The sequence below is a fragment of the Magnolia sinica genome, chromosome 5, assembly GCF_029962835.1.
Source record: "Magnolia sinica isolate HGM2019 chromosome 5, MsV1, whole genome shotgun sequence".
Classification (NCBI taxonomy): domain Eukaryota; kingdom Viridiplantae; phylum Streptophyta; class Magnoliopsida; order Magnoliales; family Magnoliaceae; genus Magnolia; species Magnolia sinica.
In genome coordinates this window covers 86978578-86999539 of record NC_080577.1, presented here as the reverse complement: position 1 = coordinate 86999539, position 20962 = coordinate 86978578, and the positions used below count along the sequence as shown (strand labels likewise).

At 38.9% G+C, this 20962-nt stretch overlaps 1 protein-coding gene across 4 annotated transcripts in view; it reads left to right on the top strand.

The window, feature by feature from the left end:
- The first annotated feature begins 11624 nt into the window (after positions 1 to 11624).
- The window catches only part of LOC131246242 (probable thimet oligopeptidase), a 143701-nt gene continuing 134363 nt past the window's right edge, over positions 11625 to 20962 (top strand). For 3 of the 4 annotated variants that reach the window (XM_058246170.1, XM_058246171.1, XM_058246168.1), the window contains exons 1-2: positions 11625 to 11916; positions 13426 to 13550. In XM_058246170.1, coding sequence (XP_058102153.1) covers positions 11649 to 11916; positions 13426 to 13550 — 393 coding nt within the window. In that variant the 5' untranslated portion in view covers positions 11625 to 11648. The remainder of the gene's footprint in view (positions 11917 to 13425; positions 13551 to 20962) is intronic. The other variant, XM_058246169.1, reaches the window with a different exon arrangement.

The following is a 20962-nucleotide window of genomic DNA, read 5'->3' as shown; positions in this document are numbered from 1 at the left end:
TATTGTTGACACAGTCACATAGAGACTGCCCACGAAATAAACATTGGATAAGAAGAATTACCTGGTTGTGGTTTTCAGCATACATAAGCATCTTATCTGCATTTATTTTGCTGCTCAAGAGCACGCTTACCATCTACATTAGTTTATAAACTCCCTTCAGCACTTGAAACAACAATAAATATAAAGGTTATAAAGCCTTGGGTCAATGTGAAAGAGAAACTCAGAGCAATTTAATATACAAAGCACACCAAAGAAACAGTTTTGAAGTAGATAAACTACTTAATTCAACCATCACATTATAAACATAAAGGTACTTAGAGAGAGAACAACAACTCTGATGGCAGTCTGATAGTATTCAATCAGCCCATGATCATAACTGAAACCTGTGAGACTTCACCATATAGTCATCCAAAAATCGAGACCACAAATAAAAAGTTGTTCCACAAATAAAAACCTGTGAGACTTCACCATACAGTCAATCCCGGCGATTTCGTGTTGATTCATGGTCATTTCCATGCACTTCACGATCATTTCCCTTCACTTCACGGTCATTTCCATGCATTTCACGGTCAATTCCAGTGATTCCGTTTCATTTCACGGTCAATTCCCTTCACTTCACCATCATTTACATGCATTTTTTTCTAAACAAACAAGCTAAAATATAGGACAACTACTCCATTACAAGTCGTATTTTGTATCAAGTCTTCTTTAACCCCTAAAAGGGTTTCAATGGTAGACGTTCAATTCCCCATTGCCTTTTACAGTGAAGTCTACCCGATAGTTAGATCTATCTTATTTTTCATCTCAAGCCTTAATATGAGCTCGTCAAATAGATGGACGGTTTGGATATAACACAAACCCCATGATTGGACCCACAAAAGGCGGTGGGGATTACAACAGCAACAAAAAAAAAAAAATGGAAAAAAAAATATGAAAGAGGAAAGAACCTATGGCTACGGTTTTCTATGGCTATGGATTATAACCGTAGCCATATCCATAGATCAGCGATCCATCGCAGCTCCCGCGATTCCACCGCAAATCGCTGTCCCAATCGGTAATCAATCGTGGATGCGGCAATTCCACCCCCAATCTATGGCTACGGATTATGACTGTAGCTATAACCGTATCCGTATCCCTTCTTCTTCTTTTTTACATGGAGAATTTTATTCTACCTACATTTTCCTCTAACACATATTTATATAAATATGTATATATAAGCATATGAAAAAAAAAATTTATCTCTTTTTCATTTCTTTCTTTATTCATATAACAAGATTATCTTCTAAACCAAAATTAGTTACTTGACGTACCGTATATGATTTTAGGGCTAGAAGTTGGGCGGGCTCAACCCGACCAACCTGTGGCTGACCCAACATTAGGTTGGGCTCAAGCAGGATGTATCGAGTTTGGTCTTGGGGTTGGGCCATACAAACACCAACCTGATAAAACTTGGGTTGAGCTCGGATTGAGGTCTTGGGTTGCCTGACCCAACACGAACCCGATTAATATATAAGTTTCTTATAAATTAATTATAATTGAGTGCAAATCATCTGTGTTGAAGGCAGAGGAAATTCCAATGCCTCCCCTCAAGCTAACAATATATGCTGGATTTTCCTCTCCTAAATAAATTGCTTAATACAAAATACGACTTGTAATGGAGTAGTCCTATACTTTAGTTTGTTTGTTTAGAAAAAAATGCATGGAAATGATGGTGAAGTGAAGGGAATTGACCGTGAGGTGAAGTGAACCGAATTGACCGTGAAATGCATGGAAATGATGGTGAAGTGAAGGGAATTGACCGTGAAATGAAACGAAATCACTGGAATTGACCGTGAAATGCATGGAAATGACCGTGAATCAACGCGAATCACCGGGATTGACTGTGAAATGCATGGAAATGACTGTGAAGTGGAACGAATTGACCGTGAAATGCATGGAAATGACTGTGAAGTGGAGCGAATTGACCATGAAATGCGTGGAAATGACTATGAAGTGAAGGGAATTCACCATGAAATGCATGGAAATGATCGTGAATCAACACGGAATCACCAGGAATGACTGTGAAATGCATGGAAATGACCATGAAGTGAAGCAAATTGACCAGAAATTGAGCGGGCCAAACTGAAAATTGAGCGGGACAAACTGAAAATTGAGCGGGCCAAACAGGAAAATGAGCTGGCCAAACTGAAAATTGAGCGGGACAAACTGGAAATTGAGCGAGCCAAACTAGGAAATGAGCGGGCCAAACTGGAAATTGAGCGGGCCAAACTAGAAATTGAGCAGGCCAAACTGGCCTAACTAGAAATTAAGTGGGACAAACTGGAAAATGAGCGGGACAAACTGGAAATGAGCAGGGGAAACATAAAATCAGTGGGGCAAACTAGTAAATCATTATGCCCACTGTTTCCTGTGGTATGATCCACTTGATATTTTAATATGCTTCAATTTGGGGCTCAACCCCTTAATTAGATAGAAAAACAGATCGACGGCGTTGATATGCTACATGAAACAGATTGACTACTCCCCCTACCACCAGCTAATGGCTGGTATTCGATGCTCCGTGGGCCCCATCATGATGTATGTGTTTCAACCATGCTGTCCATCTTTTTTTATATATCGTTTTATGATATTATACAAAAAAATGAGGTATATCCTGATCTCAATTGGACAACATTATAAGAAACAATGTTTAATGAACATCAACCATTAAAAACCTTTTGGTGGCCATAAACGTATTGGATCAAGCTGATCTTTGTTTTTAGCCTTCATCTGGGTCTTTATGACATAATAAACAGATTGGATTTCAGATAAACAGTACAGTCGGTCTCAGGAGGATTTAAATGATGGATATCCAATCACTATTATTTTCCTGTATTGTGGTACATCTAAGATTTATATCCCTCTTATTTTTAGGATAAAGCCCTGAAATGACAATAGGGAAGGATGAAGATTTCCTACTAGGCAATTTCAGCAACATAGCCATTGGAATGTTGTCTATCTAATGAAGGACTTGGTCCCATGGCTGGCTAGTGGTAGACTCAAGACATGATTTAAGGTCCAATTTGAGGCCCACATATCCAATCAAATTCCATTGATTGGACTTGGTCCCACATATCCAGAACTGGTAGCCTTATTGTTGGGTTTATGTAAAAAACCATAGAGTATGGGAGGGTTTCATACAGCCGTACACATATCCAAGCCCATGCGATTGTACATAGAAGAAGTAGCTGAGTGGGTTTTTGGAGTCATTTAGTTGGGACCTCTTATTAAATTTTCTTTCCTTCATAATGGATGGATTAAGTCGAGTTCGACTCGAGTTGAGGTGGGCCAAGCTCGGCTTGACTCGTTCATGCTGAGTCAAGTTGAGTTCGAGTCGAGTCGAGTTGCAATACACCATGGTCGAACTCGGCTTGAACTCAACTTTACTCGCCTCGAGTTGGCCTTTCAATCCGAGCTTCTTAGGTTTGATATAAATTTTGTAGGAGCTGTATATTGTTGTGAATGATGTCTTTACTTCACGGTCATTACCATGCATTTCATGGTCAATTCCGGTGATTTAGTTTCATTTCATGGTAATTTATATGCATTGTTCAGGTCTGTTCATAGCTCTGGAGGTGGATGGCCCGCTCATTTTCCAGTTTGTCCTGCTCAATTTCCAGTTTGGCCCGCTCAATTTCTAGTTTAGCCCGCTCAATTTTCAGTTTGGCCCGCTGAAATTCTAGTTTGGCCCGTTTAATTTCCAGTTTGTCCCACTCATTTCCATGTTTACCCACTCAATTTCCAGTTTGTCTCGCTCAATTTCCAGTTTGTCCCGCTCATTTTCCAGTTTGTCCCACTCATTTTCTAGTTAGGCCAATTTGGCCTGCTTAATTACTAGTTTGTCCCGCTCATTTCCTAGTTTGGCCCGCTCATTTCCTAGTTTGGCCCGCTCAATTTCCAGTTTGTCCCGCTCAATTTCCAGTTTGGCTTGCTCATTTTCCAGTTTGGCCCGCTCAATTCTAATTTGTCCCGCTTAATTTTCAGTCTGGCCCGCTCAATTTTCAGCTTGTCCTGCTCGATTTCCAGTTTATCCCGCTCAATTTCTAGTTTATCCCGCTCAATTTCCTGTTTGGCCTGCTCAATTTTCTGTTTGGCCCGCTCAATTTCCAGTTTGTCCCGCTCATTTCCATGTTTGCCCGCTCAATTTCCAGTTTGTCCCGCTCAATTTCCAGTTTATCCTGCTCAATTTCCAGTTTGGCTCACTCAATTTCCAGTTTGTCCTGCTTAAATTTCAGTTTGGCCCGCTCAATTTCTAGTTTGTCCTGCCCAACTTTCAGCCATAAAATCCTATATGATACGTCAAGTAACTAATTTTGGTTTAGAAGATATTCTTGTTATATGGTTAAAGAAAGAAATGGAGAAAAAAGAGATAAAATTTTGTTTATATGCTTATATATATATATATATTGATTATAACTATGTGTAGGTGGAATAAAATTCTCCATGTCAAAAAAATGGATACAGATATTGCTACGGTTTTAATCCGTAGCTATAGATAATCCACAGATTGGCGATCAATCACGGATCTTGCGATTCCACCCCAAGTCGCTGTGACGATCGGAGATCAATCGCGGATTCAGCGATTCCACCCCAACTCGCTGTGAGGTTCGCCGATCTATGGCTACGGTTTATAACCGTTGCTATAACCGTACCCTATTTTTTTTTCATTTCTTTTAGATGGAGAATTTTATTCTACCTACATTTTCTCTTAACACATATTTATAAAAAGTAAATCCCACATGTGACTAGCAGGCAATTTCCTACATTTAAAAACATTATAATCATTTATTCATTTAATTACCACCTGCATAATTATATATACATTCAATGACAATCATTCATTCAATAATGAATCAATTACAATCCTTCATTCAGACTAAAACTTACAATTATAATCATTCATTTAATAATGAATCAATTACAATCCTTCATTCAATCAATTACAATTACAATTACAATACTGATGAAAATAAAAATCTTGGTGAGTCTGTGTGCACTCGCATATGGCCAGGTGCATCCTTCATCCACCGTAGATAGAAAATGGATGCAAGTATCAGTAGTCCACTTGCACATCCAACAACTATACCGATAACTTCTCTTGTGTGTCTTCTGTAATTTTTTAAGGGCGAACCACCGCTAGAAGACTCGACAACATAAAAACAAAGAATCAGTCAATTGAAAAGGATGAAAACTAAATGCAAGGAAAACATAGAATTCCTCTTATGTAAACTGAATTAATGCTCCTAACAGCGTTCCCACAAACAAATTTTTCGAAAGGACATTCATCCAAACATGCTATGAAATAAATTTTCAGACTAAAAATTTGTTTTTGCTTGGCTTGGACCTGGCTCATTTACAGTCCTACATGTGACCAGTAGGCAACAAATGAATGTGCGTATTTGAATGCAAAGACCTTTTGGTAATGAATTTGTCTTTTAAAAAAACATTCAATTTGTCTAGAGGCTGAATTACTCTCATCAAACCAGTGTTTTCTAATTGCCATGTTTGCTTAATGTCATTATTACATTGTTGGGTGCCATGAAGAGACAGGAAGCCTCCAAAGATATTTTCGGGCCACAACAGTAAAAAAAGGCTAGGATCTTCCAGAGTATGAGATTTCAGCAAAGATGATATGACCTCAGCAAGCAAGAAATGTGCCACTTGTGTAGAGAAATAGAATAATCATTCAATCACTTATATCTTGTTTGTAGAATGCTTAGGGATATGGAACTTCTTCAAACGCTTTTTAATTTGTTGGGTTCTCTAAAAAAGTGGCCTTGGTCGTAGGTGGGAGGATGAAATTGTTGTTTAATCAAGTAGGGAGAATTTTGAGGATGCTTTCATTTGACATAATCTGGTGGATCTAGAAGGAAAGGAATAAGAAATTCTTTGAAAACAAAGCATCATTAGAAGTGAGTGAGAGACATGATCAAGAATTTTTTATCAGTTGGTTGAATTTAGTGAAAATGGGTTTTGTGTCACTTTGGCATCTGTATGGAAAGAGCTTGAATAGCAAGAACAATATGAACAAAAAAATTTAGTTGGTGTTATGAGAAGTGACTAGGGAGAAACAATATGGTGTTTCAGACCGGTGAGACTCCAACAAGGCAGGTGAGTCTCATTTATTTTCTAGGCTGGTTATAGTGGAAAGAGATGTAGAAAATGCAGATCAAATTTCGTTGTTAGCAAAACTAAAAAAGTTGGTATAAGGTATGTGCTGATATTTTTATCATGTTTCGAGGGAAGCTAGTGTGGTCACTGACACACCAACAAAGGAATGCACGTTACCTTTACCTTGATATTGCATTTCGAGTCCCTTAGTTTTCATTAACAGAAGCTATGTCAATTATAGGGAAAAAAAACAACAAAAGAAAAAGAAATGGTTGGTTAAAAAAGAAAAAGAAAAAGGTAGTTCTTGGGCTCGTTCATGTACATCTCAAACATTGTTCTTGCCCACAAATGTCAATATTGGGCTGTGTCATTGGCTGTAAAGTATCTGTTAGGCATCAACATTGGAATAACACATTAGTCCTCCAGTGGATATTATATAGTTTTTCCACTAGCACTAAAATTCATGGATTGATATGTATTTCATGTGGACTGGGAAGCGCTGAAGTAGTACCAGTTGGTGGCTCCTCTTAGGTTAGGTCTATTACCTGGTTTTCACTCTGTAGAATTTGAGATTACTAAAAATTCTGTTATATCTCCTAAATTCGTAAGATGTGCTATGGGATTTCACAGCATTTAGTTGTGGGTGAGCATGTTAGATGGGTTTCAAATATGAACAATCAGACGGTTGTGTACCGAATGCAAGAAACAAAACTTTGCAAGGATGGGCTTAAAACTCTACTGATATAAGGCTAAGATGAAGCATACTATCTAAAAAGATAAAAAGATATATATATATATATATATATATATATATATATATAAACACTTCAATAAAAGTGGAACTCGTTGTTACAACTTAAAACATATAAGATTCAGTTTATTTACTTTCTGTAATCCAGTAACGCTCAAACTGGAAATTGAGCGGGCTAAACTAGAAATTGAGAAATTGAGTGGGACAAACTGAAAATTGAGCATCATTCAAAGCATTCCTCAGAAGATCCATAAAGTATTCTTTTGGGACACCTCCATAGTTTAGTAGTGAAATTAAAGTCTTATTTAGGTACGTTTTCCTTGGCTAGTTGCTAAAAAAGGAAGACAAGTAATTTGGATCAACTCTTCACATCACATTTGTAGATAACCCATAACCGTTACATACAAGCACTAAAAGCAAACAAGGTATTCTACTATTATTCACACAACCAATTCGAAGATGGAGAACCCCAACTTCTCACCCTAATAAAATTTCAAATACTCCCAACAAGGATGGAATTTATTCATAGACGGATTGAAATTCTTCCTACAACATATGATGTATAATTCTAAGAAAAGGGCGGAAACAACACTGGCAAATGAGCTAAGGAGTCTTATTAGGACATGGGAGATCGTCAATGTATATAAAATAATCCTCCACGGGTGATGCTACAACCATTTCACTACACAATTAACAAAGAAGTGGTCACGGATTTATCGATGAACCAATAGGGTTGGTTCATAATGGAGTATCCCAATATTATTATGCTTTTTCATCCAAAAGGATTTGAATCAGAAAAGGTTGGATGTTTGGTCCCTTTAAGACATCCAGCACCAAATTGAGAGACCATTCAAAACTGGTTTCTCAGCAATCAGGAGATATTCTTGGCATTCTATAGGCATGCAACCTCAAGAGGATAAGCTAGGATGTTCATTTGAGGAACATTTTCATAAAATTTGAGTAATCTGGTAGATATTCCCGAGGTTGTTGGAAACTTATATTAGGTGCATCCCCTATAACTGATGAAGAATTTTGGATATACCCTAGCCCTATAAATGTGGGATCCACGCCTTAGGTGGTCTAAATAGTTCACATTTTGGCTTCATTGTGCATAGAACATTCCCATAATGTTCTATGTCTTCTACTACAAGTTTTATGTGTTTATATCGAAGAGCCATTGTTTTATGTTATGTTTGCAGCTTTTCAACTTTTCATTGTTTTATGTTCAATTGCCAGCAGTTACACCATCCAGGCATTGCAATGCCTGGTAATTGAAATATCCAATGCATCTAGATGCCCCCAATTCAAATGATCCTGAAGTAATCTCACATAGTTTTGTTTATTAAAATTTTAAAGACTTACCTTTATAATTGGTAAAATTGGAGAAGCTATATTGGTGGGTATTTTGAAAGTGGCTTATTTCCCAAGGTATTCATTATGTCAAAGCACAGTTCTAACATACCTAAAAAAATGATATGACCAGTCTGATATTTGCCATGTTTCAGGACTTGCACATTTGTGTAAGGACAATGGATTTTCAATCTTTTATAGTTTATTAACTACTCCCAAGAGCAGTTGAAGTTGGCAAAGCTAGCCCTTCTCTCCTTGTTCAGGTCTGTTCATGGCTCTGGAGGTGGATGGCCCGCTCATTTTCCAGTTTGTCCCACTCAATTTTCAGTTTGGCCCACTCAATTTTCAGTTTGTCCCGCTCAATTTTCAGTTTGTCTCGCTCATTTCCATGTTTGCCCACTCAATTTTCAGTTTGGCCCACTGAAATTCTAGTTTTTCCAGCTCATTTCCATGTTTGCCAGCTCAATTTTCAGTTTGGCCCGTTGAAATTCTAGTTTGTCCTGCTCATTTCCATGTTTGCCTGCTCAATTTCCAGTTTGTCCCGCTGAAATTCTAGTTTATCCCGCTCATTTCCATATTTGCCCGCTCAATTTCCTGTTTGTCCCGCTCAATTTCCAGTTTATCCTGCTCAATTTCTAGTTTGGCCCGCTCAATTTCCAGTTTGTCTCGCTCAATATCCAGTTTGGCCCGCTCAAATTCTAGTTTGTCCCGCTCAATTTCCAGTTTGGCCTGCTCAATTTCCAGTTTATCCCGCTCAATTTCCAATTTGGCCCGCTCAAATTTCCAGTTTGGCCCGCTCAAATTCTAGTTTGTCCCGCTCATTTTCTAGTTTGGCTCGCTCATTTTCCAGTTTATGCTTATCAATAGCCCTTGACCTTGAGTCAAAAATTGAAATACGAAAAGATTTCACATACACTAAAGTTGATTTTTGCCTTATTTTAAAAGCTTGTTTCTCCTTATTTCAATTATTAGAGGAACAAAAAACGATCTCAAATGTTGGTTTTTGCCTTATTTTAAAAACTCGTTTCTCCTTGTTTTAATTATTAGAGGAACCAAAAACGATCTCAAATGTTTGGGGTGTGAATGCCATTTGCGGGCTCGACCCGGTCAATTCGCTTCATTTCACGCTCATTTCGATGCAATTTCCGGCAATCCGTGATTCCGCTTTGATTTCATAGTCTTCCATCGCATTTCACGGTCAATTCGCTTCACTTCACGCTCATTTCGATGCATTTCACGGCATGCCCCTGATTCCTTTTCATTTCATGGTCATTTCCATGCATTTCACGGTCATTCGAAACCGCTTCACTTTCACGGTCATTTCCATGCATTTCATGGGCAATCCCTGATTCCACATTTCATGGTCATTTCCAAGCATGGCTCCTCCGCATTTCATGCATTTCACGGCAATTCCGGCAATTCTGTATTTCACGGTCCATTCCTTTCATTTCACGGTCATTTCCATGCATTTCACGGCCAATCCCGTGATTCCATTCATTTCATGGTCATTTCCATGCATTTCACGGCCAATTCCCTTCACTTCACTGGTCATTTCCATGCATTTCACGGCAATCCCGAATTCCGTTTCATTTCACGGTCATTTCCATGCATTTCATGGTCAATCCCGGCGATTCCGTTTCATTTCACACGGTCATTTCCATGCATTTCACGGTCAATCCCGGCGATTCCGTTTTGATTCACAGTCATTTCCATGCATTTCACGGTCAATTCCCTTCACTTCACAGACATTTCTATGCATTTCACGGGCAATCCTGGCGATTCCGTTTCATTTCACGGTCATTTCCATGCATTTCACGGTCAATCCCGGCGATTCCGTTTCATTTCACGGTCATTTCCATGCATTTCACGGTCATTTCCTTTCACTTCACGGTCATTTCCATGCATTTCACGGTCAATCCCAGCAATTCCATTTCATTTCATGGTCATTTCCATGCATTTCACGGTTAATTCCCTTCACTTCACGGTCATTTCCATGCATTTCACGGGCAATCCCGATGATTCCGTTTCATTTCACGGTCATTTCCATGCATTTCATGGTTAATCCCGGCGATTCTGTTTCATTTCACAGTCATTTCCGTGCATTTCACGGTCATTTCCTTTCACTTCACGGTCATTTCCATGCATTTCACGGTCAATCTCGGCGATTCCATTTCACTTCACGGTCATTTTCATGCATTTCACGGTCATTTCATGGTTATTTCCATACATTTCATGGTCATTTCCATGCATTTCACGGTCATTTCCATGCATTTCCTGGCAATTCTCAAGACCTCAACCTAATCCCAACTCAAGTTTTATCGAGTTGTTGTTTGTATGGCCCAACCCCAAGACCAAACCCGATACATCCTGACCAAGCCCAACCTAATGTCGGGTCAGTCACAGGTTGGTCAGGTTGAGCCCGCCCAACTTTCAACCCTAAAATTATATATGGTACGTCAAGTAACTAATTTTGATTTAGAAAATATTCTTTTTATATGAAAAAAGAAAGAAATGAAAAAATAGAGAATTTTTTTTTATATGCTTATATTTACATATTTATATAAATATGTGTTAGAAAAAAATGTAGGTAGAATAAAATTCTAAATGTAAAAAAAAAAAAAAAGAAGAAAAGGAAAGAAAAAAGAAAGTGCATAGGGATACGGTTATAGCTACGGTTATAATCCGTAGCCATAGTTCGGGGGTGGAATCGTGAATTCCACGATTAATCGCCGATAGGGACAGTGACTTGCGGTGGAATCACGGGATGTATGATTGATCGCCAAGCAACTGTTATGGCTACAGATTATAATCGTAGCTATATCCGTATCCCTGTCCATACACCATTACCATTCTGCTTGAACGTCCACCGTTGAAACCCTTTTAGGGGCCACACAAGTTTTGGATCATTATGAAATTTGTTTTTCCTCTTCATCCAGGTCTTTGTGACCTTATGAATAGATTGGATGGAAAATAAATGTCATGGTGGGCCCTACAAAAGTTTCAACGATGAAAATCAATTTTCCGCTGCTCTGTGTGGTGTGGTCCAGTTGATCTTTGGATATGATTTTATTTTTGTTGATAATGCTCCGAAATGATCTTGAAATATGGATGAACGTTGTGGATATAATAAATACATAGCTGTGGGCCATGTAACTTTGATCTCTTTTAAGCCGTTGGTACAACTCTCAGTTGGAGGAGCGTCAGCGCTCGTCTTCGCAGTGAAAAGCAGGGGTAGTTTCGTCTTCAAAGTCGCTGTCCGCACGTGCTAGTCTAAGTTGGTAACTTAAGTTTCGATTCCTTCATAAAAACCGCTGGGCAAAAGGTTTTGTCTACAGTGGTCATTCTCTGTGTGTGTGTGTATATATATATATATATATTTATTTCACTGTCGTGTGTCATGTCTCATCGACAGCGCCATCCGACTATAAAAAGTAACGCGATTTTCCGCTGCCCGTCGACCCATATTTTCCCTCCTTTTTTGGCGTTTGGCGCGTTTGGATTGAGGAGAAACAAGAGAATGGGAAAAGAAGAAGAAGGGAAGAAGAAGGGTAGGAGAATGCTAGCGCTGACGGGAGCTGCAGCTCTTGTTGCAGTCGCCATCAATCTCCTATTCACCGCTCTCAACGCCCATAAATCCAAGAACCAGAACAAGAAGAAACCCAAAGGTATCAAAATTCATACTTCTTTAACCTAATTCCATCTTTTGAATCAAATGCACTCGAAGATGGATTTTTCCGAATTTTCCACTCTCCGATCAATCAATCGGATGATTTCTGAGTATTTCGTGGCATCTCTCTCTTTCTCTCTGATCAAAGGCATTGTCATTTTAAGTCGTCTATCTGTGTTAGCAAATCATATTGCTATGGTAAAGAGTTACAAGATTGGCGTCGCATATTAATCATGATAATTAGAGTGGAATGGGAATTTATAAACACACGCCTTATTGTACCATTGGGATTGTGCGGCTGTTTGTGGTTTTGAATGCCGATCATTTAGAACAACTAGGTTGGATAATGCAACTATATCAAGGAAGATGAAGTTCAACATAGCAGCTTGAAAGTTCGAATCACACGAGAGAAAGATGTGATGATGTGGGACGATTGCATCACCGGAGTTGGACACTCTAGGGCCTGTTTGATAACAAGCATAGTTATGTCCAGGACAGCCTGGTTTGGGCACATATTTCATGGACAAGCTGCTATAATATTTCTTATGCCATTTGCCAAATACCTGGTATAGGGAATGATGGAAAGGCACATTTGGCGGATGTGGACATTGGCACATGGCAATGTAGGCATTGTCGCATTGGTGCATGTGGTGCATGTGAGGTGATTGAAGATTGATAGTGACACATGTCGGTGCTTGAAGATGGAGGGTGGCACAACCTGGCACATGCGGAACATGTGGAGCATGTGTACCTCAAAAGGTGGTGTAGCCCCACATGTGTCAGTAGGCTAAGTTGTGCCACCTATCATCTTATAGCCCCCCACATGTGTCACCATCGAGCTTCAATCACTTCACATTTTCTGCCAATGGCAATGTGACAATGTCCACATGTGCCACATGTGCCATTGTCAATCTTCAAGTGCTGCTCTCACAAAATCTAAACTGCTGATCAAATGGCTCCCATAATGATTACTATGAAATTGGCAAAAAATTTCAAATATTTACCATGTGATGGGCCACATTTTGCAGTCTGTACAGTGCAGGTCTGGGTACACATAATTCATCCAGTTCTTCCAAATCATTAGATCCTCTATGGTGGAGTATAGGAAGAAGCACACACACACGCGCACACATACATAGACTTGACCTAACAATTTGACTGGTGTCCGTTGAGTGTACAACAAAAATTCGATAGTCCAAATTTAATTGACGGAATTGGTTGCTTACTATTGTAAGGTCAGTGGGATATTTTGACTATGCTCCTTCCATGTTGGGAGCTTGGTCACTATGTGGATGGCTTGGATTGTAGTATAGTATGCCACGTGTGCTATGGATGGTTTGGTACCCTTTAATGTAGGGTTCAAAACTCCCTCCATGACATGACTGATTCACCAAATTGCTCCATAACTTTTTTAATTTTCCTCAATTTAAGTTTCTCATGTATACTTAGCCATAATAGATGCTATTATGCTTATCTTTGATTTATTTATTTAATTTACTGGTTGTAGCAGGTGTCCTCGGCTTAACTGTTCATGTCAACCTCTCTGCTTCTGAAATTCTCAAGTTAGCTGATCGTGTAATTGCCAAGTCGAAGGATGTTCACGATTATGTAGCTTCGATTCCCTTGGACAAAGTAATTTACCAACTCCCTTTTTCTATTCTATCTACAGGTTGATGTCTGTAGCTCAATGGTAGATAAGAGTGTGTTTCAACGTTGAGGTCTAGGGTGTGAGCTCAGCTTACACAAAAAAAAAAAATATTGCTAATCTTTTTCTTGACATGGAAGCATTCTTCATTCTTTTAGGGTCTCGTCTCACTGGACGTATCCTAAATCACCATTGTATAGGATACCATTGCATAGTGGGATACCATCCCTCATGTCACCCTTTCCAATGCAAAATGGATTATCTCATCCAATGCAAAATGGGTTACTATACCTCAGGTTACCATTTCCATTGCAAAATAGATTATTCCATCTAATGCAAAATGGGTTACTATCAGGCCACCCTTTTTGGGAGGGTGCTATTGTTGGTAATTGCATCTAGAAAGGGTGCACTTCCACCTCAAATTGCTGACTAGATAACTTCCAATTGGAATTTTTAAGTTACCTAGATTGGATCCCTTGGGCTTGGAAAGTGGAAACACCCAAGTGGGCTCTAAACCCCACTAACATTAGTTTCAATGGAATGCTTGTAACTTTTTCTTGATACTGGGTCTGGTTAAGTTTAGCTGATGGATATTTTTGTGCCTTTATAAATCCTGCTAGCCTTCAACATTGATTTCTCTATCATCCTTTTAATACCAGCGTTTGCATGTATAATTTATTTGAATGAGTAATTACTTTGTGTAAGAGAATGGTGTGGGAGCGTGCGTGTACTCGTTCCATATGCTTTTAGGGTTAAATTTTGTAAGACGAGAGAAGAAAAAGGAGAATCATATTGAGAGGGAAAAAGAGGGGAGGAGACTTCATATTTCTACTCTAAACTTAAACCTTTATTTATGATAACCATTTGATGCAAAAGATAAGCTCTAAAAGATACACATCATAAGTATCCTAATTTGTCTAAGATACATGATAATCTTACTAGGTTATGGTACACGGAGTTACTACATAACACTCTGCTCAATAGTCAATAGTACACCAAAGTCCTGTGTACTCTTACACTCCCCCTCAAGTTGTGCATGTATGTCATACATGCCAAGCTCGCCAATAATGTTCCAGGAGCGAAAGATGAGGAAGCCCTGATGAAAATATCCACAAAAATCATTTGAACACATAAAGGGTGTATGGAGAATCTTGGCTGTTAACTTCTTGCAAACAAAGCGACAATCAACTATGTTTGGTGTGTTCATGAAAAAAAGGGATTAGATGGAATATATATGGCCACTTGATTGTCCTAATATAGTGTTGTGTAATAGAGGAGATGACAATAAATCCCATATCCTGTAGAAGGTTTGACCTGTGCTAATTCTCTAGCCGCTTGAGCAATAGCCCGATATTGAGCTTCAACAAAATAGCAATCCACTACTGATTGCTTTTTACTTTTCCATGTGACATGATTGCCACCCATAAATGTACAATAATCAGTGGTGGACTGACAATCAAATGTGGAGCTAGCCGAATTAGCATCACAATGACCAATGATATTTAGGATTTCGTCATTTAAAATAAAGAGTACCTATATTAGGAGCATCCTTTAAGTACTGGATAATTCTATGGACAACCTCAAGATAATGAGTATTGAGATGGGTTACCTGTTGATGGCTTCTTGCTACTGGTTATATAGCCCAACTTCATTCAAGCACTAGCGAATATCTTGGCGGATTAAGACCATACCGAACAATTTTTCCATCCAATTTTACCATTGTGACAACCAATTTAGGATGAGTAATGAGTATCTTAGTTGCTAGACCCCACTGTCACACTTGTTTTTTGATTACCCATTCCAACAATCATAAACAAGTTAACTACCAACTAAAAAACTCCCACATACTAGAACCCAATGAAGCTTCCTCAACTCAGATGCCTTACATTGCTCCAGGCAGAGCTAGCATGCAAAAAGCTCTGTTGAACAACGATGCTGATGAGAGGAGCCTATGAAGCTTCCCAAAGGAGCCGAGTACACTGGCTAAGCTTGTTGGGGAGCTTTGCGTATTAGGGTGTTGGTTGGGCCGATGGGTGCAACCAGTGATGCTAGCTGGTCCAACACTGTATCCTCTGAGAGGACATTTGGACTGATTGAAATCTTTGATCACTTGGTAGATTGAGCATATGGCTTTTACTCTTAACATTTATGTATCAGACGAAGATATGGTACATAAACTTGCCTATTTTCAGGGTAAATGTCCATTTTTTAAAATTCAATTTGGATTTGACTTTTAAGTGTTTGGGTTTGTAGTTTTTTCAAGAGTCTAGATATGACTTTAAGAATTCTCTCCTCTTTGCTGGGATGTTATTGCCAACACATGCTAGTTGGTCTCCTCTGATCTGAAAACATGCATCACATGTTAAATGCCATTCTTGGGAAAATGCTACCCCTGCCTTGTGTGACTTCTTTTTAGATATGCCGTCCTCTTCCTCATAGCATTACTTGGACTTACCGTCAACCTCATGAGATTGCATGTTTCCTAAAGATGGTTTGTATTACCTCCCTTAGTGCCGATCTTCTTATCAATTCCTTCTACCAACATGCTTCTAGATGACGCTGCAGTTCTCTGCCATCGCTGCCATGAAGCAACCTTGTAGGACCCATAGCTGTTAGGTGTTTATTTGTTGTTGTAGATCTTTTAATTTGTCTTCTTTTGCTTCTGCTTCTTCCCATGGTGCTTGGTGGAAAGGTTTGATCCTCATATATTGTCATCTTCAAGTGTTATTGTTGTGGTAAGAATAGTTAGTTATTGACTTCTCTCATTACTCTTGCTTCAATTGATAAGCATACCCAATTGATTTCAGCCTTTATAATGTGGTAAGTTACATCTTATTCTATTATGCTTTTGTTCAATTCATCATTCAATTTCATTGTTGGTGTGTCACCATTGAGGAATAATTAGTTATTGACTTCTCTCATTAGTCTTGCCTCAACTTAGAAACATATATGTTCCGAGAGAGAGAGAGAGAGAGAGAGAGAGAGAGAGAGAGAGTAATAAAACGAAACATTAGAAACCATAATCTTTATGTAAGGGGCCGCACATGTAATCATCACTATCCATCATGGTCCGTTAATACTCCCCTTCAAGTTGGAGCATATATATTATGAATATTTAGGTTGATAATGAGATGATCCAAATGGGTGTGACCAAGTGCCTTAGTGAACACTTTTGCTAATTTATCCTGAGACTTGATGAATGGCATATAAATTTTGTAATTTCCCTTGAAGTGACAATCATCTTCAATGTGCTTCCTTCTCTCGTGAGAAACTAGATCACTGGCAATATGGGGAGTAACTTGATTATTTCAATGTGGCTTCATGGAAACATCAACTAAAAACCCTGACTCATCATCGTCTTTAGCTGAGGACCGAGGTATTCAATAATAGTAGTGGTGGTTGTGACAACCACCATCGTTACTGTTACGATATGATACAACCATTTTATTTTATTTTTATTTTTATTTAATTTATAACTGTAAGGGCCCCTTAACATGCTGTTAGATGCGATTTTTTCGTAATGGCCTTTATGGCTTTGTAACATATAACGTCACCCATTGTTACTATTATGTAACCTTTTTTGGATACCATGTCTTCAGCTAAACAAGCTCACACGTAGTATGAGCCATTGCCTTGTACTCTGCCGTTGCATTTAAACGGGTCGCTTTGCTTCTTTTCTCTACTGACTAGGGTACTTCTCACAAAAGGTATAATAACCTGTAGTGGATCGTTTGTCAAATGGAGAATCGGCCCAGTTTGCATTTAAATATCCATTGCGATTATAGAGATACTGCAACTTGGAGCTTCCTTTAAGTATCTGAGTATATGGAATGTAGGAGGAACATGAGGAGCTTACATAAGGTAGTTGACCGCATTTACAAGAAATGTGATATCAGGTTGAATGATCATTAAGTACGTCAAATTTTCAACAAGTTGAAAATATCTTCTTGGACTATCAATTAACTCTCCGTTGACTATACTAAGCTTCCGATTTGGGTCGATAGGAGTTTCGACTAGTTTGCTTCCTAGAAGAGTAGTCTCGGTTAATAAATTTATCACATATTTTCGTTGCGACAAATTAATGCCTATCTTAGATATTGCTACTTCAATACGTAAGGAGTATTGGAGTATTGAAGATCTCTCAAGTCCTTTATATATAAGTTCTAATATAAAAATGTCTTTAACTTGTCACTATCCGCATTGTCATTGCCAATGACAATAATATCATCTAAATACACTATCAACATAATGATGCTTGCCTCATTTCACCTCATAAAGACAGAGTAGTAAGCTTGACTCCATTTCATTGCAAATTCAAACACCACTTTACTGAATTTATCAAATCAAGCTCGTGGAGATTGGTTTAAACCATTAATGGACTTCTTAAGATGGTACACTTTGTTTGACTTTCCCCAAGCAACAAAGCCAGGCAGTTAATCCATATAAATTTCTTTGGTAAGATTCCTATGAAAGAATGCATTCTTCACATTAGACTGACATAAAGGCTAGTCTAAATTTGTGGCAACCAAAATGATTACTTGCATAAAATTAAGCTTTGCCATAGGAGAAGATGTCTTGGAATGGTCATTCCTAGGGTCTGAGAGTATCCTTTAGCAACCAACCAGGCCTTTAAGCATTCCATTGAACCATCGCAATTGTACTTAACTGTGTACATCCATCAACATCCACACACCCCCCCCCCCCCCCCCCCCCCCCCCCCCTTTTTTGTTGACACCTAATTGCATGTTTTCTCGTAGGTAAGTTAGATAGAGTTCAAGTTTGGTTGTGATGGGGAGCTGTCATCTCATCTTCAATAGTTCGTTTCCATCCATCATGATTAACAACTTCTTGGAAATAATGAGGAACAAACACAAATGACAAGGACAAAGCAAATTTGCAAAAAAGGAGATGAACAAATAAAGGAAACAAAATGAGAAATAGGATGTTGAGTGCAAGAATGTATACCCTTGTAAAGTGTGATAGATAAGTTGTTTTCATTAGATGCTAAAGAATGAGATTAAGGAGGACGATGATCTTTCAACAGAGCCGGGGGATTAGTGGAAACCACAATTGGATGAACTTCTTGACCATGCATGGGATGTCTGCTGTAGACTTGTATTAGTGGAACTAAACTTTGTACAAACATTTCTCCCAATGTAAGTTTTGTGTTAGGCACAATAGGAATAGTAGCCAACATCTCTCTAAATTGCAACGACTTCCCGTCTTAAGAAAAGTAGGGAGTACTTTCAAAGAACATGATATCAACTAACACAAAGTTTGCTAGAGACAAGATTGTAGCATTTGTATCCGCGTTCTGTATGTGAGTATCTAAGAAAAACATACTTGATGGCTTTTGATTCAAACTTGTCAAGAACATGATCTAACTGATGCATGAAACACACTCATCTAAAAACCTTGGAGGGATGAAAAATACAAAATACTATGATGCAAAATGGAAAAAGGTGATTTACTCTCCAAAACAGATGAAGGCATTCAATTTATTAAATGGTATGCAATTAAAACCACATCACTCCAAAACATTTTTTAGAACTTTCATCTTAAACAACAAAGCTCGAACAATCTTTATTAAGTGTCAATGCTTACATTCAACAACACCATTTTGTAGTAACCTGTGTGCTCATGAGGTTTAATAAATAATGCCGTGAGATGAGAGATATGAATTAAATTCATGAGCTAAATATTCATTAGCATTATCTGAATGTAGAGTACGCACCCTAGCATTGCGCTAGTTCCAACTCCTGTTTGAAAGCCATCAATCACTATGCCTCACGTTCCTTCCCTCCAAGCTTACGACATCTCGGCCGGCACATCTCATGATTGAGTTTGGTTTCTTTTCTAGTTGGGTATTAGGACCCGGCATCCCAATTGTTGGAATGACGCGAGCTGGGCTGGGCCTCGATTTCGAAAGATGAAGGGAAAGAGGTTACTAATTCCCCATCTCATTAGGGGCGGAAAATGAATCGACATCTCGATGTGATACAACCCTTTCTATTTTAGTTGGGAAAGAATGGTGGAGTCCATTCGAACCGTCCAATGAATAATAAGAGGAGAGCAAAGCGCCAATGGCGCGCAAAGTGCATGTGGCATACTATTTTTTGATACAATCTTCTCATGCCTTAGTCTTTGCTCAATCACTCTTTTCCAAGTTTCATAGTATGGCTCATAAGTTCAATCCCATGATTGTTAGTGCAACTTTGTATAACTCATTTATTCTTATAAATAGGCACCGTGGTACTTTTTCTCTATTCGTTTTGCATATTCTTTGGTCTTCTTACTTTCTTATAGAGCAACTTCTTTTTTTATGAGAAGTAACAAAATTTTATCAAAGAACAACTACCAAAGCAAGGAGCTATGACGAGAAAACTACAATCTAAGGAAAACTAAAATATTACAAACGTCCATGGCTTTTAAGCCGAATGCCTTGCCCACAATATCAAGTTTCACTCTTATTAATGACTTCTTCCATTGAGGTACTTATATTGCAAAGGCAGTGACTATTTCTTTCCACCCCCATATGGCCTAAAGAACTACCATTATGGTTAACTGCCACACCCTTGTGCCATGCAGATGGGAGACCAATGATGGACTTTGGCATTGCCCAAGCAGTATTGAGAAAGCTAAGGAAGTAAACCCACACCTTGTGACCGAAGGTGTAACGGATGACGAGTCGACTTTGCTATTCATACACACGTACATACATTAGCGAGCACCATGGATCTCCTTTGGAGGTTGTTGATTGTGAGCACCCTTTCTTGCCCATATAAAGGCCGCTATCTTAGGGGGGCTCCATAAAACCAAGGGCAAAAAGAATGAGCTCTGGCTTCGAAGAAGCCTAAAGAAGGATCACACTGTAAAGCGGCTCGCTTTTTCAATGTGCCACACTATTGTGTCTTGCTTCTACGGAGATGGACGGTAGTGCTTCAAAAGAACTAGGAGCTTGACGAAGTCCTCCGTTTCCTCGTCTAAAAGGACCCACCTACAAGGAGGGGTCTAGACTACTGCCTCTCTACTCTCTCGGAACAACAATGAGCTACCGCAATATTTCTAGCTGGAGATAGACAAGCTAAGTGTGGAAACTCTTTCAGAAGCACTTTACACCGCACCAATTCTCTTCCAAAACCGAGTGCGATTTCCATTACCCACCGTGAATGACACTCCTTGAATTTTGGCCCCACCATGGAGACCACCCTCCATAAGCTAGACACTCGATAAAGAGAAGGCTCCTTAGTCTACCATCCCCCTTCTTGCACTCATACTTGTTGGCAATTGCCACTCTCCAATGCCTCTCTTCTTTTGCCAAACTTCCATACCCATTTCCCAAAGAGGGCTAAATTTGTCACATTCCAAATCCCTTATGCCCGCCCTATCCTCTGATAGC